This window comes from Aedes aegypti, chromosome 2 (assembly GCF_002204515.2).
Source record: "Aedes aegypti strain LVP_AGWG chromosome 2, AaegL5.0 Primary Assembly, whole genome shotgun sequence".
NCBI lineage: Eukaryota > Metazoa > Arthropoda > Insecta > Diptera > Culicidae > Aedes > Aedes aegypti.
Genome location: NC_035108.1, coordinates 303,408,346 through 303,424,486, shown reverse-complemented (window position 1 = coordinate 303,424,486; position 16,141 = coordinate 303,408,346). Strand labels below are relative to the sequence as shown.

At 36.6% G+C, this 16,141-nt stretch overlaps 1 protein-coding gene across 18 annotated transcripts in view; it reads left to right on the top strand.

Annotated features, from left to right (window-relative positions):
• Positions 1–12,102, top strand: part of LOC5574500 (nuclear receptor coactivator 2) — a 567,167-nt gene extending 555,065 nt beyond the window's left edge. For all 18 annotated transcript variants that reach the window (XM_021845564.1, XM_021845563.1, XM_021845561.1 and 15 more), the window contains one exon: positions 10,156–12,102. In XM_021845564.1, the coding sequence (XP_021701256.1) occupies positions 10,156–10,184 (29 nt within the window). In that variant the 3' untranslated portion in view covers positions 10,185–12,102. The remainder of the gene's footprint in view (positions 1–10,155) is intronic.
• The last annotated feature ends 4,039 nt before the right edge of the window (positions 12,103–16,141 follow it).

Genomic DNA, 16,141 nt, shown 5'->3' with positions numbered 1-16,141 from the left:
TGAGAATTTGAGATTTTCACAACGCTAGACCTTTACAAATGTACAAAATATTGATGTACTGAACATTTTTTCGTAGATTAGAAACCAAAGCAAAATATTCCGTGCCCTTGGAACAATGTTCAAAACACGTTTGAAATTAGCACGAATATTATTCTTGAACCACCTCTCGACAAATTTTTCCTACGAGACGAGCTGTTAGAATTTTGTTAAATGCCATTGAATCTACATATTGAAATCTTCATTAACCTTTACGTTACCGGCCTCCGACAAGGCATTATCAAATAGCTACCATTTCGTCAATTCCCATTCGATTTTTTTTTTTGAAACCATCGTCAGTTTACTTTAAAAAGGTTTCAGTTATGTGTCATAAATGGAGAATGCTGAATGCGGAACCTTGCCGGAGATATTCCGGATTGTACTGGGGTCACAAGGGTGCCAAATTTGGAAAATTTGATTATTATTTGATTTAAGTCGAGGCGACAAATTTTTGCCTGTCTTGTGTTAGTAGTGACCAACACTACAACATCTAGCCGTTCATAACCAGGACGTGAGACAACGATTTGCCGTTTCGATTGTGTTGTTCACACATATGGCCCTCTGTTAAAACAAATTTTCAACTTCTATTCATTTCTCTCGTCGCTCACTTGCGATTCTATCCACCTTGTCATTTCATTACTTTCGTTACTCCCTTTCACTCTGAGTATAGGTATTGTATTCACCGAAAAAAGCCAATAAATTTTCATAATAAAAAAGCAGAAATGTCCTCAAAGAGGTCCTCGTGGAACCAGTGCCAGGAGCTCTTAAGTGACCAAATCTTCCATTACCGTGTTTATTTTTCATGTATTGACAAGTTCTTCAGAATTCATAAAGATTGAGACGTCGCACGGTATGTTTCCGATAAAAAACGGAAATGTCCTCAAAGAGGCCCTGGCGGAACCTGTGTCAGGTGATTCGGAGTGGCCAATTCTATTGATATTTAGTTTATTCTTCCTTTATCGACATGTTCTTTCTAATTCAAGAAGCTTGAACGTCGTACAGTATATTTCCAACAAAAACCGAAATGTCCTCAAAGAGGTCTTGGCGGAACCTGTGTCAGGTGCTGTGGAGTGGCCACATCCATGGATATTTAGTTTGTTCTTCCTTTATTGACATGTTCTCCCATATTCTAGAAGATTGAGACGTCGCACGGTATGTTTGGACATAAAACGGAAATGTCCCCAAAAAGGCCGTCGTGGAACCTGTGCCAGGAGATCTGGAGAGGCCACATCTGTTTTTACCGGGGTTTTTCTTTTTTATTGACAAGTTCTATCGTTTTCACAAAGATTGATACGTCGCATGATATGTTTCCGACAAAAAAGGGAAAGGTCATTAAAAAGGCCCTGGCGGAACCTGTGTCAGGTGCTGTGGAGTGGCCACATATATGGATATTTAGTTTATTTTTCCTTTATTGACGTGTTCTTCCGAATTCAAGAAGATTGAGACGTCGCACGGTATGTTTTGGACATGAAACGGAAATGTCCCCAAACTGGCCCTGACGGAACCGGCTACGATGTTCCGGAACGGTCCACTTATTCAAATTATGTTGAAATGATCGACTAATATCTCACGTTTTACATAAATACTTTAGTGTTGTAGCTGAAATAAATAAAAAAAATAATCACATATCTCGAATTTGGCGCCCTCGTGTCCCCAGTACAACACGGAATATCTCCGGCAGGGTTCCGAATACAAAATTGTCCATTTATGACAAATAACTGAAACCCTTTTAAAGTAAACTGAGGGTAGTTTCAAAAAATGGAAATTGACGAAATGGCAGCTGTTTGCCTTGTCGGAGGCCGGTAACGTAAAGGTTAATAATTTAGGTACCTATTTTGAAAAAAATATCAAAATTGAGATATTGAAGCGCGATTAAAATATGTACTCGTTCGATCAAGCTACAAAAATTGTAAGATTTTCATCGCTAAACAGTTCAACTTCCGATTAAGCAAATCATTTGATCGCATCGCATGATCGCATTTGAGATATTGAGAAGCAAAGTGCCTAAGTGGCAAAAACCTAGTTTAAGGAAAATATATTTTGATGTTCTTTCAACTATTTTTCATCCTATACACATCGCATGTATAGTCAATCTTTTACGATTAATGCTTTTTTTCGTTTTTCATCGGTATTTTTAGGAAATTTGACATTTTAACAAATTTCCTAAAAATACCGATGAAAAACTTGAAAACAGCATTTTTTAGTATACTTATTTATACTATACTATATTTATACTCCCCATTTGTCCTTCAAATTGTTTGTTCCTAACTCTGGCTGCTTTTGGGTCATTGATTCTGACGTTTCTTGCCTACAGTTTTTATGGTTTGATCTTAGTAGGCAATGAATTGCGTTTGTTGATTCATTTGTCAAATAAATTTACCTCATTTGTTTTGAATATCTTAGTATCCAAATTCTTTATATGTATCTTTATTATTCAAATAACTGCAAATCCGATTTTTTACAGAATTTAATGTGTTGAAATGCTGTTAAATGAGCGGTGAATGGCGTCCTTACGGTACTTAGCTATTTTTAAACTGTGTTGGCAGCTCTTATCCATACCGATCATAGCTTTGTCTCGACCGTTATAGGACAAGTAGCTGTATTACATCTTCGGAAGGCGCTTTTTCAACTATTTCGCAACTGTTGAATAATTTTTATACAGCTCCGCTGTATTATCGATTAAATTTTATTTTCAATCTGTTTCACAGCTTCCGGAGCTCAATTCACAAGTATCTAAATTTGATGTTCTCAACGTTACACAATTAGAGTACCCGCCACCGCTTGGGATCGAACTCACGATCTTTGCATTAACAAGTTTCGACGCTGTCCTTGCTGCCATCACAGTATGTATCGAAAGCAAAGAAAAAAAAAAACACTGTTTTGTTCAACATCGAAAACGGCTCACGTAATGTTTTATGATGATGTTATAAGATGTTCTAACCATGCTTATACCATTTCATCAGACTGCAAAAGGGTGAGAAACTTCAAACGCAATGTTTACATCCAACAAGTTGTGTAGTTGCGCCACATATTGTTATTATATAGCTGTTTGCTGTATGTGCGCTGTATAACAAACGGCAAAGCGCTTCTAATTTATATATTAGGCAGCATGGCGAAACATATTGCATAGAAGCAGCCGGATGAACGATGGGGACTTTTATTCCACAACATTAGGTTGCTACTGTTTAAGGTGTTGAGTTACAGCTTTGTAAAAGCAGCAAAAGCGATTCAAGACAAAATATAGTTAGCTAAGATTTGTAGTTGCAAAATGTTTGCGTTATAGTTGTATTAACGCTAATCGTTCTATTTTTGACAGGTTTCGTTTTTTTTGCAGCGTTTGTTGCTTAAATTCAGCTGTTATACAGCAGAAAGCAATTAATCTTGGCTTATAGTACTAAAATTGTTAGTTTGGGTTATAGTATGTTATAGTACTAAAATTGTTTCTTTGGTAACCTGAATTACAATTCGTAACAATAACAAAATAGGTAAAAATATACTATCACATAATCATTGTCATAATTTTTATTGCATCGTGCAATCGCGCAAAACATTTATTTGCATTTCAGTTGTATTCCTTCGGGGATTTCAGTGATTCTTCCGGACATATCCCCCAAAAACTTCTCCGGGGATTTTCTGCAGAAATAGTTCCTGGGCTTTCCTCCAGGAATTCCTCAAAAAATTCCTCCGTAAATTACCAACAAAAAAATCTTCCAGGGATTTGTTCCTTTTGAGAACTTCCCTCGAGAATCCAGAAATTCCTCTGGGGATATTGTCCAGATATTCTCTCGGGGATTTCCTCTTGGTATTTCATAGAAAAAACTCCTCCGAAGATTTCGTCCAGGAATTCTCCTGGGGATTTTTTCAGAGACTTCATCTAGGAGTTCATCTGAAAATTGAACGTGGAATTTCTCCGGGAATTTCCTCCAGGAATTCCTTAGGGGATTTCCTCAAGGAAATGGTCCGAGAATTTCTCCAGGAATTCCTTCGGGAATGATTCTTCAAGGAAGCCTCCGGGGATATCAAGAACTTTTTTCCAAGAATTCCTTCGGGGATTTCAATTATTTTTCCGGAGATATCCCCCAAAAACTTATCCGGAGATTTTCCCTCAAACACTTCTCCGGGGATATTCTGCAGAAATTGTTCCTGGGCTTTTCTCCGAAAATTCCTCCGTAAATTACCTTTAAAAAATCTTCCGGCGATTTGATCCCTTTGAGAATTTCCATCGACAATTCCTGCGAGGATTTCATCAAGGAATTCCTCTGGGGATATTGTCCAGATATTCTCTCGGGGATTTCCTTTTGGGATTTCATTTAAAAAAATTCCTCCGAGGATTTCGTCCAGGAATTCTCCTGGGGATTTTCTCAGAGAATTCATCCAGGAGTTTATCTGGAAATTGCACGTGGAATTTCTCCGGGAATTTCCTTCAGGAATTCCTTAGGAAATTTCCTCAAGGAGTTGGTCCGATAATTTCCTCCAGGAATTCCTTCGGGAACTCGGGGATATCAAGAACTACTTTTTAACATGAATTGGTTCGGGGATTTCGATGATTCTTCCGGAGATATCCCCCAAAAACTTCTCCGGGGATTTTCTGAAGAAATTGTTCCTGGGCTATCCTCCAGGAATTCCTTCAAATATTGCTCCGTAGAATAGCTCCAAAAACGCTTCCGGGGATTTGTTCCCTTTGAGAATTTCCCTCGAGAATTCCTGCGAGGATTTCATGCAGGGATTCCTCTGGGGATTTTGTCCTGATATTCTTTTGGGGATTTCCTCTTGGGATTTCATAAAAAAAAACTCCTCCGAGGATTTTTTCAGAGAATTCATCCAGGAATTTATCTGGAAATTGCACGTAGAATTTCTCCGGTAGTTTCCTCCAGGAATTCCTTAGGAAATTTCCTCAAGGAATTGGTCTGAGAATTTCCTCCAGGAATTCCTCCGGGAACTTCAAGGATTCCATCGGGTACATCAAGAACTACATTTTTACAAGAATTACTTCGGGGATTTCGATGATTCTCCCGGAGATATCCCCCAAAAACTTCTCCGGAGATTTTCTGAAGAAATTGTTCCTGGGCTATCCTCCATAAATTCCTTCAAAAATTACTCCGTAGAATACCTCCAAAAACGCTTCCGGGGATTTGATCCCTTTGAGAATTTCCCTCGAGAATTCCTGTGAGGATTTCATCCAGGAATTCCTCTGGGGATTTTTTCCAGATATTCTTTCGGGGATTTCCTCTTGGGATTCCATTAAACCAAAATTCTCCTGAGGATTTTTTCAGAGAATTCATCCAGGAATTTATCTGGAAATTGCACGTAGAATTTTTCCGGGAAACTCCTCCAGGAATTCCTTAGGAGATTTCCTCAAGGAATTGGTCTGAGAATTTCCTCCAAGAATTCCTCCGGGAACTTCAAGGATTCCTCCGCGGATATCAAGAACTACTTTTTAACACGAATTCCTTCGGGGATTTCAATGATCCTTCCAGAGATATCCCCCGAAAACTTCTCCGAGGATTTTCTGAAGATATTGTTCCTGGGCTATCCAGGGGATTTCCTCTTGGGATTTCATAAAAAAATATTCCTCTGAGGACTTGGTCCAGGAATTTTCCTGGGGATTTTTCAGAGAATTCATCCAGAAATTTATCAGAAAATTGCACGTGAAATTTCTCCGGCAATTTCCTCCAGGAATTGGTCCAAGAATTTCTTTCGGGAACTTCAAGGATTTCCCCATATCAAGAACTTCTTTTATTTTCCAAGAATTCCCTCGGGAATTTCAATGATTCTTCCGGAAATATCCCCCAAAAACTCCTCCTGGGATTTTCTCTACAATTTTTTCCGGGTTTTCCTCCAGGAATTCCCTCAAAAATTCTTCCGGGGATTCACTTTCTTTGAGAATTTCTCCCAAGAATTCCTGCAGGGATTTCCTCCAGGGAATCCTCTGGAGATTTTGTCCAAAAATAATTTCGGAGATTTCATTAAACAAATTCTTCAGGGGAATTCTCCCGAGGATTTTTTTTTGGATAATTTATCTAGGAATTTCTCTGGAAATCGCACGTGGAATTTCTCCGGGAATTTCCTCCAGGAATTCCTTAGGAGATTTCCTGAAGGATTTGGTCGGAGAATGTCCTCCAGAAATTCCTCCGGGAACTTCAAAGATTCCTCCGAAGAAATCAAGAACTACTTTACACGAATTCCTTCGGGAATTTCAATGATTCTTGCGGAGATTTTCCCTCAAAAACTTCTCCGGGGATTTTCTGCAGAAATTGTTGCTGGGCTTTCCTCCAGGAATTCCTCCAAAAATTCCTCCGTAAATTACCTCCAAAAAATCTTCTGGGGATTTGATCCCTTTGAGAATTTTCCTCAAGAATTCCTGCGAGGATATCATCCAGGAATTCTGCTGGGGATTTTTTTTAGAGAATTCATCCAGGAATTTATCTGGAAATCGCTCGTGAAACTCCTCCGGCAATTTCATCCAGGAATTGGTCCGAGAACTTCCTCCAAGATTTTTAAGGATTTCTCCGGGGATATCAAGAACTACTTTTTTTTCAAGAATTCCTTCGGAGATTTCAATGATTCTTCTGTTGATATCCCCCAAGAACTCCTCCGGGGTTTCTCTCGAGAAATTATTACGGGAGTCCAAAATCAAGCACGTCTGAAAATGTAGGTCATGAAAAAATGCTAGCAGTGTTGCCAATTATACGAGACAGAAAAAATGGATAGCTGCCTATTTATGGCAGACCCTGCAATTATTGATGATCGTTATATTATATAACGTTCACAAATTACCATGTTCACCTTCATTCTAACAGTGTTTGCACATAATATTGTTGTAATTTACAGCAAAGCTACACTGCACAGTGGGACGGATTGGGGTTTTAGGAGGAAAGATGGAACTCACGCCTTCAATTGTGATTTTACGTAAAAATGATGTTCTACAAAGTTGTTTCTATTATAAAAACAATTTTTTTGGTCGGAACGAAAATTAGGGTGGCCCTTTGTAAAAAAAGATAACCATCAAAACTTTTTTATTTTAAGGAATATTGAAATAGTTTGTTCTACAAAGTTGAAGATCGGAAAATTTTAAGCTGATTTGACAAAAAAAGTTTTTTCCTAGCTCAAAAATTGACCATTTTAGAGCATTTTTCGCTATTGATGTAGGGTGGCCCATAAAAAATTGGTTGTTGTGTTTTATTTTTATTATTTCATGTTTCTCAGCAAAACTGTCTTCTCATCACTTTTCGAGCTAATTGAAACGCAAAAATAAAAGATATAGCTAATGGAAACAAATAGATACAAATTTAATTTACTTCCTTGGACATAAAGTATCATCGATACTAATACATACGATACACGAATGCAACATGACGAAAATGCCAAAGAAAGCTCTCAGTTAAAAACTGTGGAAGTGCTCTTAACAACAATAACCTGAGAAGTATGATCTGTTCCAGCGGGGACGCAATGCCAAAAAAAAGAATATTGATACAATTTTTTCTGATGAATAGTTAAAGACTTCTTAATAACAAAAAAAAACATTTTCTATATGTTGGTTTAGCTGGGAAAACAAGAAAAAAAATGTGTTGACATGACGATAGCTTGAAAATGTGAATAAAAATCGTATTATTCTTCGGTGGATCTGTTTGCTAACGATATGACTGGTTCATATGCTAATAACCGTTAATAACAGATTTTAAAAGAACTCTCAAATTATGCATTTAGTTATTCTCCTTAATCTAGGCTTGAAAGTCAGCGTCATAATCAGGAATCGTACTTTAGTAATATACCGTTTCAGATACGATATATCTCCTACGGTGGACAAATAATCAGAATGTTTCCCAAAAAGCCTGAAAAATCCCAAAACAGAAGTACTTGGATGTTTGGGAGGAGCCATGCCGGGAAATTCAACCGTGTGGTAAATTTAGAATTTATTTTCAAAAGACTTTTCTCCTTATTTTTATTGCTGAACTCTTTTGACGTTTGTTTTATATGAAAAATGTTTATAACTATCACCTACAAAATTGTACTGACCTCAAAACATGCGTCTCAATCGGCTCTAAAGATGAAGGGAAGACAACTTTGCTGAGAAATCTAAAAAACACACAAAACACTATTTTTGAAGGGCCACCCTACATCAATAGCGAAAAATGCTCTAAAACGGTCAATTTTTGAGCTAGGAAAAAACTTTTTTGTCAAATCAGCTTAAAATTTTCCGATCTTCAACTTTGTAGAACAAACTATTTTAATATTCCTTAAAATAAAAAAGTTTTGATGGTTATCTTTTTTTACAAAGGGCCACCCTAATTTTCGTTCCGACCAAAAAAATTGTTTTTATAATAGAAACAACTTTGTAGAACATCATTTTTAAGTAAAATCACAATTGAAGGCGTGAGTTCCATCTTTCCTCCTAAAACCCCAATCCGTCCCACTGTGCACTGATCAAACCAAAGAGGCTTAGATTGCGAGCTCCCAAAAGTCAAGGGAACCTGTATCCAACTGTCACTGGAAGACCAACACATTCGGAGGGAAAAACGTGAAAAAGCGACTAAATTCAAGTAAACGTAATCAATTTTTTTAGGTGTTTCTCAATGATTTCACATTTTAAATAGTGGAATACCTTAATATCGTTGTATGTTGATGAACTGCTATTGATTTTTTGTATTCATATACTTTTTCATAGTGGACAACATGAAGTAAATATGATTCTGACCAAAATAAGTTCATCTGACCCATGAATTGAAAATGTCAAAGAAGGCTAGAAAACATACCAGCTGTAAGTAAGTTCCTCTCTCTCGGATCAAAACTAGTTGTTGAAAATCAGTAAAAATGTTGACAGATCAACGAGAATTCACCGTAACTCGATAATATTGCTGTCAAGTCAATAACTGCTCGATTACCGACACATCTGTAATTTATCGCTTTACAGTTCAAATTCGGTAATTTTTTTTGCCGAACTCCAATACTCTGTTGAAGTGTGCAAATAATGTTAGCTGTTGTGCTACTGAATAACTCTTCTGAAGACACCAACGTTCCAAAACATCATGAACTAGAGATATCATACACACTCAGTTGAGTTCGGCTAATTTTCATTCTTTTGCCGAGCTCCGCACAGCCGAGCGGTCAACAACTCTCATGTTCTTTAATTCGGAGAGTTTTGCTATACCAGATAATCTAAAACTTGATAATAAGAAGCACTTTTAATTTACCCGAGGAGAAGAAAGTTGCTGCTGAATGGCAAGCTGAAATATTTCATATCAGATAATTTTTTATATTTGCTTCCCGAATGAAGTATGAAAGAGTCCTGCATAAGAGATAAAATTCCCCAAAGAATATCTCATGCATAATCTACAAACACTTAGCCGATAATTTTATCCGGTATTGCAATACCTTAATAAGACATGATAAATTTTCATATGGAAATGTTATTTTTGAATAGTGGTTCAGTAGCTCGATCAGTCCTCGGAATACCTTAATGAGATATTTTTAATTATTTTTAACAATATTTTCAATACCAAATTCTAAAATAATACCAAAATATGGTAAGCACAGTTAGGGGCGAGTTATTTGTTCCTGCTTGGGTACCCATATGTTGACCAAATAAAGGCACAATATCTTTCGAATAATCCCCATGGCAAGATAATGTGGGCTTCGTAGCCGTGCGGTTAGCGGCGTCAGTCGTTTAGGCGTATTGCGCTACGGAGTGTGGGTTCGATTCCCGCCCCAGTCGGAGAAAACTTTTCGTCAAACGAAAAATTCTTCACTGGTCCACTGGTCGTTCCATGTGTCCGTTGTCTAATGTTAGTAATGTTCAGTCTGTGCAGCCTTTGGCTGAAGACGGTGTAAATTGTCTTTTAAATTGTCTTTTAAACCATAGTTACAAAAATAGGGTAAGAATCTACTCAATTTGATATTTAAACGAACCAAAAAATATCAATCAACAAATTTGAACATCATCCCATCCACTCTTCAGCTATCAGCCACATTGCCGCCCAAATTCATCTGCTTGTCAGCATCTATTCAGTTATACCATACTAAAGCTTTCCGTGTCAGAAGCCTATTCCGGTTCCGAAACTGCACCCTAAAAACCACCAAACTAACCATTATTGTTTATCTTTTTCTTCCCATTTTTTCCAGAATTCTTCGGAGGCAATACGAGTCGGTGACCCGAAAAATTCATCCCTCCTTCTGCAAAAACTTCTGTCGGATTAAAGTGATAAAACAAACAAGTTGTTCGTACGTGTTTAGGCTTCGTTTTATAAGATTTTTTTTATTAATCCATTACGGAAATGTTGTTTTGTTTATTTTTGCGCTGTCCTAAGTTTTAAATTAACTGCAACAAGAAAAAAAAACGCTAAATAAAATTTGTTACATTGAAAAACAAAATGGAAACAATGTGTTTGTAACGATTCGATGGGAAACAGTTTGGCATTATTAGGAAAAAACTAGAGAAAAAATTGAAAAAAAAAGAATCACTTAAGTTGACCTTCTAACTATTATAATAAAAAATATATCAAAAAAGAAGAAAAAAAAATTAAACAAAACCGAGATGTGATGTGATGTTTAGGAAGAGGAATGAATTAGAGGAAGCCGTCGGAACGGCTTTAAAACATTGTGGTTATTGTGCTGTACATATTTAGTTACTGTAAAGTGTAAAACCAAGTATATAATTTAAAAAAAAAGTATGTATACACAGAGTAAGAAAGTCGATATAAGCTAAAGAGAGAAAGAAAGTAAATTAAAAAGAAAACAAAGTAAGGCAAATAGAAATACCTCTAACATTAGTTCAAACTAATAACAAAATGAAAACAACAAAAGTGTTAAACCTTAAAAGTGTATCTAAATTAACCAAATAGAGAACAAAACAAATCGAAACGAGAAATGGTTAAACGGGAAAAGCAATCCCGCAAACCATGTACAAACACGTACACAAAACAAAAAAACAGACACACGTGCAGTCACAGGTGATGATGATGATGAATCAAACGTAGAAAACGAGAGTTGGAGGTTATGCGGATCGAGCTATAGTTCTTCTTCGGGAACCCGGAGAAGTGCTGGGCTGTGCTGAGTCCATGGGAATGGAGCGAGAGAGCAACGAGGCCACCGAGGTCTCGAATCCAAAGACTTGCGAGGAAGAGAGAAAGAGCGCGAGAAAGAGTGAAGAGGGTAGAGTACGCAGTGTTGTTGTTGTTAGGAAGCCAGGCAAATCTCCCACAAAACCAACGGTTTCGCATTTATAAATAAAAGAAAAAACGAATAATGAGAAAAAGGGAAAACAATTAAAACAACAAATAATAAATGTTAAAAAACGATTGACGAAATCAGCAGAGAGCAAAACCATACAGAGACACTCGAAGATGTGTGAAGCAAAAAGAGTGTGTGTAACTAGAACTGATGCTAAATTGTAGGTTGCGTTCTACTGTAGCGTAGATGAGCACGTTTCGTAACTATTTTCATCACTCGTTGACGTTTCCCTTTGAGAGTAGTAACCGTAAACTGAACATGTTCGTATAGAAAAAAAAAAACAGATCACTTTGTAATTCACCGTCGTTGGACTTCCCCTCCTATGTGCTGTAAGCTGTGTCCTATACTCATGTGTTTGTCTTTCTGTAAGAAGTTCATTTAGACTACTAATTCGAACGATAGAGGATCGAGGTTTTGGACGGAGGTCGGAAGGATCACAACAGCCTGCACAGATCGGTGATTTAAGGAGTGTAAATGAAGGTGCGAGTTAGATTTCGGAGCAGTTGGTGGGATTTGGTGCTGTAGAACTTCTCGAAGACTATCCAATATTAAGGAAAGTTACATTGATTGTTAAACTTGACTGATTCTATTACAGATCCTGAAAACAATTGAAGAACTATAGCCAATATTGTCTAACTTCGGCTTCTCTCAGTCTTGTTTGAAGGCCGTTTAAAGAATCTTAGCAGTGTTGGATTCGAAAGAATAGCTCTAGAATAACATGCATTTAAAGTTATTATTGGAGGATCTGAACTGGCGATTAAATTTTGACTCATTGTTCCAAACAATTGTTTTTTCCGGAAAATTTTGATTTTGAAAATTACTGTTTAATATGTAACTTTCCGAATTAAAATCTAAAGAAGCGACGAAATGGCAAAAGTTCATCAATAAGTCTATAATTTTAGGGATTTTTATTTGAAAATGCAGTGTCAAGAAATTTTTCCAGTGATTCTAATGGTTTCTCTCTTTGAAAGAAAAAAAAATACAGAGAAATATTTGTTTGAAGAGAATGAATATCGGTTTTTTAACGACAGAGTTTTCATGTGCAGTTTCAATTGCAAGCAAAATCATAAAAATTTCAGTTATTAAAGAAACAAGTTTCTGATGAAAACATTGCAAGAAGTCTAGGAACCAAAAGTAAAGTTTTTGGAGTATACTTAACAAACCTGGCATTGCTTATTCCTGAGCTGACATGAACTTTTCAATTGTTTTAATTGAAACTCTGGGACAAATTACGTCTGATGCTTTTGAAGCAATGTCTAGAGTAAATCTACTGAAATGGAAAGAGGATATCCACCGGGTCTTCTTTCTCACTGGAAAACTTCTAATAAATCATGTTGGAAATACCAGCTGAAACTTATAATCAGGCTTGATAATACTCTTCAATATCATCAGAGTTTGGTGACATACTCTAGAGCAGCATGCTGCCTTTGCCTCTTTGCGAGGGAGTGAACAAATGCTAAGCAGAGATGCAACGAAAAATGAGCGAAGAAGATGTAGCACAAAACACAACAGAGTCAAATTCCATCAAAAAAGAGTGCCATCACAACTCCCCGAGGACTGTTCAGGCAGGACACTCAAGAGTTCTTTTGAAGCGAAAGTAAGGTGAGCATCGCAACAAGAGAGAGAGAGAGAGAGTACCATATTTTTGCACTTTCACTCGAATCGCTTGAGGATCTGTGTTGAAAATTTTGAGTTCAGTTTTTACTCCTCACGAAATGGGGAAAATCGCCTCATCTTTGCATCGCAGAGGAATTTATTTTAAGGCTGCTTATAATGATAGATCAACTCGAAACCGAACTGTTGGTGGTCGCCATATGTGATTTAAGCTCATTAGAAAAAATCCCGATAGCCAATAGGAAGATTCAGCTGCACCACTGAAAATTCCTAGATTATATAGGAAGACCGTAGATATAATTGGGCGATCAAATTTGCATCCGGTCGGGAAAGTACTTGATGGAAAATCTTCAACAGTTTCCTGATACACTCAAATAGTAAAACAAGGCAGCTTAGTTCGTAAAACGAGGTTTTGCTTTTTTAGTTCTACTTATAAGAAACATTTCTTTTTTCGAGAGAATATGCTTTTTCAGTATCTCAAGCAATTTTTGATTTTTTCCATTATTTATCTGGGTAAAAGCTGAGGTCTTCCAAGAATTCCTTGGAGTTTGGGTAAATGGAGATCAATTGATCATTTCTGTGTAGAAACATATCTCACAATACCGGACCCTTAAAGATTGTTATCGAGGCTCTTGGCCCTCTAAGGACTCAATGGAATACAGGCATAAGGCTCTATAAGCCTAAGCAATTGTATATTGATGGTTTTTAATGATAGCATAGACTCTTAATGCTTTATACAATCAAACGTATCATTGCATTGGTTTGTACGGATGTTCTTGGTCCGCAAAGGACTCCATCGAATATAGAACTCAGGATCTATAAGCGTAACTAGAGGTCTAGTGATAGGTTTTGATCACGATACAGACCCTTAGCCATTAACGTAAGTAAATGGAGCATCACTTTGATTCTTATCGATGTTATTGATCCTACAAGGACACCATGGAGTTCAGGCCTTGGGATTTACAGATATAAGTAGTTATTTATTGATCTAATAACTTTCGTTGCATTCGTCAAGATTCGTATTTAAATCTTTCAAACGTTTCTGAGCACGTAACAAAGATACAATTTAACATACTTCATTGAATAATGAATAACACCTACTTCATCTATAATCATCCACTATGCACCTTATTGCGTATGTAGATTTTAAGACCTATGTATGTTCCAAAAAGTTCTTGGATGACTCATATCAGTTCTTAAAGTGTTTAACAACAAAATCAAAACAACATGTGGCTCTAACCTTCTTTGCATATGCCAAGATTTTCAAAGGTTAATAGATCGCGCTTGTAGATCTGGAGACTATATTCCAGTGTATTCTGAAGTTTTGGCAGGCATGTCCAATAATATGTTATAGCAATTCGTAGGTTAACAACGTTGAATATGTTGAAAACAAATCAGATTCTTTCTGCGTAATTCATAATTTCAATACATGATTTCCCATTCAATTGTCTCAACTCGATTCACGAATTTCGTAATAAAAGTTAAATAAATTGAATTTACGTAAAAGAACACCTCGTAAATTGAGGTGTAGAATAAGTGTAAGTGTAGAAGATCTGATAAATGTGAGATGTTCAAATGACTATGTGCAAGCTTTCAATATGTTTTCGCTGTTTCTAATTGGACTTTTCTCTTTTTGCATTTGTTTTATGAAAAACTGTCATGAACATGTAAACAGCATTTTGCTAAAATCATTGAAATTTGCTGCATTTGCTGCTGATTTTTATGGCTCCTCATTAATACTGCTAATTTTAATAATTTTATTCAGAAGACATGACAGAAGAATTTGATTTATTAAAACGTTTTGAAATTGGATTGTTTTTAATTATTTACGGTGGAGCGCTTAGCGAATGCTTTGAAAAATTGCTGGGCAGTCTGTAAAATGCCGCTCAAAAATACCTTTGGAGAATTCCCCTTTTAATCATTTCCATATTCCATACAAATTTACGATTTTTGAGAGACTTTATCTTTCAATTGTATCTAAGTTTCCATCAAACCTTAGGCGGATTGAAAGGCTCGCTTCAACTGAAAACACTCAGCGAGGTGACGAAACCGTTGCCACAAAGGTATATTTTTTCAAGGCTGAGAGAATACACTTCCTTTCTCAGTAATACACTTACTTCCGAAAAATCCAATTAAAAAGACACCAGAGCCATAGGCACGCCATAGCCTCACAGATAATTGACAATCAAGTTTTCTCAATACTTAAGTGGTCGCAGCGGTGTAATTTTGAAAAAAAAAAAACTCATTTGTTCTACACAGTACAGGTGGTTCTGATGGCTGTCAACGATATATTATTTATTGGTGAGCTCGTTTCATGCTTCTATTTCAAATGAGTTATATATGTAAACACAGATCCCTTTTGTGACAACGGTTTTAATGCTGCGTTTATGTATTTATTAACCTTCATCTAGCCAACATACTTTACCATGCTGGAAAACACACTAAAACCTGCATAACTTTCTAGTTTATTGATGGATTTTGCTGAAATTTTCAGATGTTCCCGAAAAACTCTTCTAGTTTTAGGTCTGAAGGTTTTGGTAATTTGGTCCACGAAATTCGGAGTTATTCCGGATTGTCTTGGGGTACCAAAATTGGTCACATCATTCCATCAACGGATGTCTCAGGATCCTCATGAGCTAGACGGTTGATATTTTCGGCAAATTTGTTCAGTAGTAGGCTATCTGGCAGTGAAAAATCTGTTTGGGAATTCGTCCACTAGATGGCTCTAGTCTACCATTTTGTTCAAAGCTCTGTATCTTAAGATTCCGATACGCTATACGTCTTCAGCAACGTGGTTTAGCAGATCAAACACTATCTGGCGGTAATATATTTGTTTGAGAATTTATTCGCTAGGCGGCGCTTGTGACAAATTTTCCTCAACTTTCTGTATCTCGAGATCCTGCCGAGTTGTTTTCTGCAACTGTTAGTTGAAAGTGCGAATGGTGACGTGAATGATTTATTTTATTTGTTTAGCTAATGAGCAAGATTGTAGGTGTGTTCAGCATTATTGTTGAGAATATTATGGAACGTATTATTGGTGACAGATATTCAGTCAATTTATTAACGGTTCAACTTAAAACTGAGAGCATATTTTATTTATTTATTTTATTTATTAATGAAAATACTTGTAGCGTAAGGGTATTTCCCTTATAAATTTACTACAATCGGTAATATCGGTAATATTTTCGTAAATTATTCGGAGCTGTCTTTCAAATCCCATTCTGAGAATTTTTTCTTTATAACTCAACTGACTGTTTTGAATGCA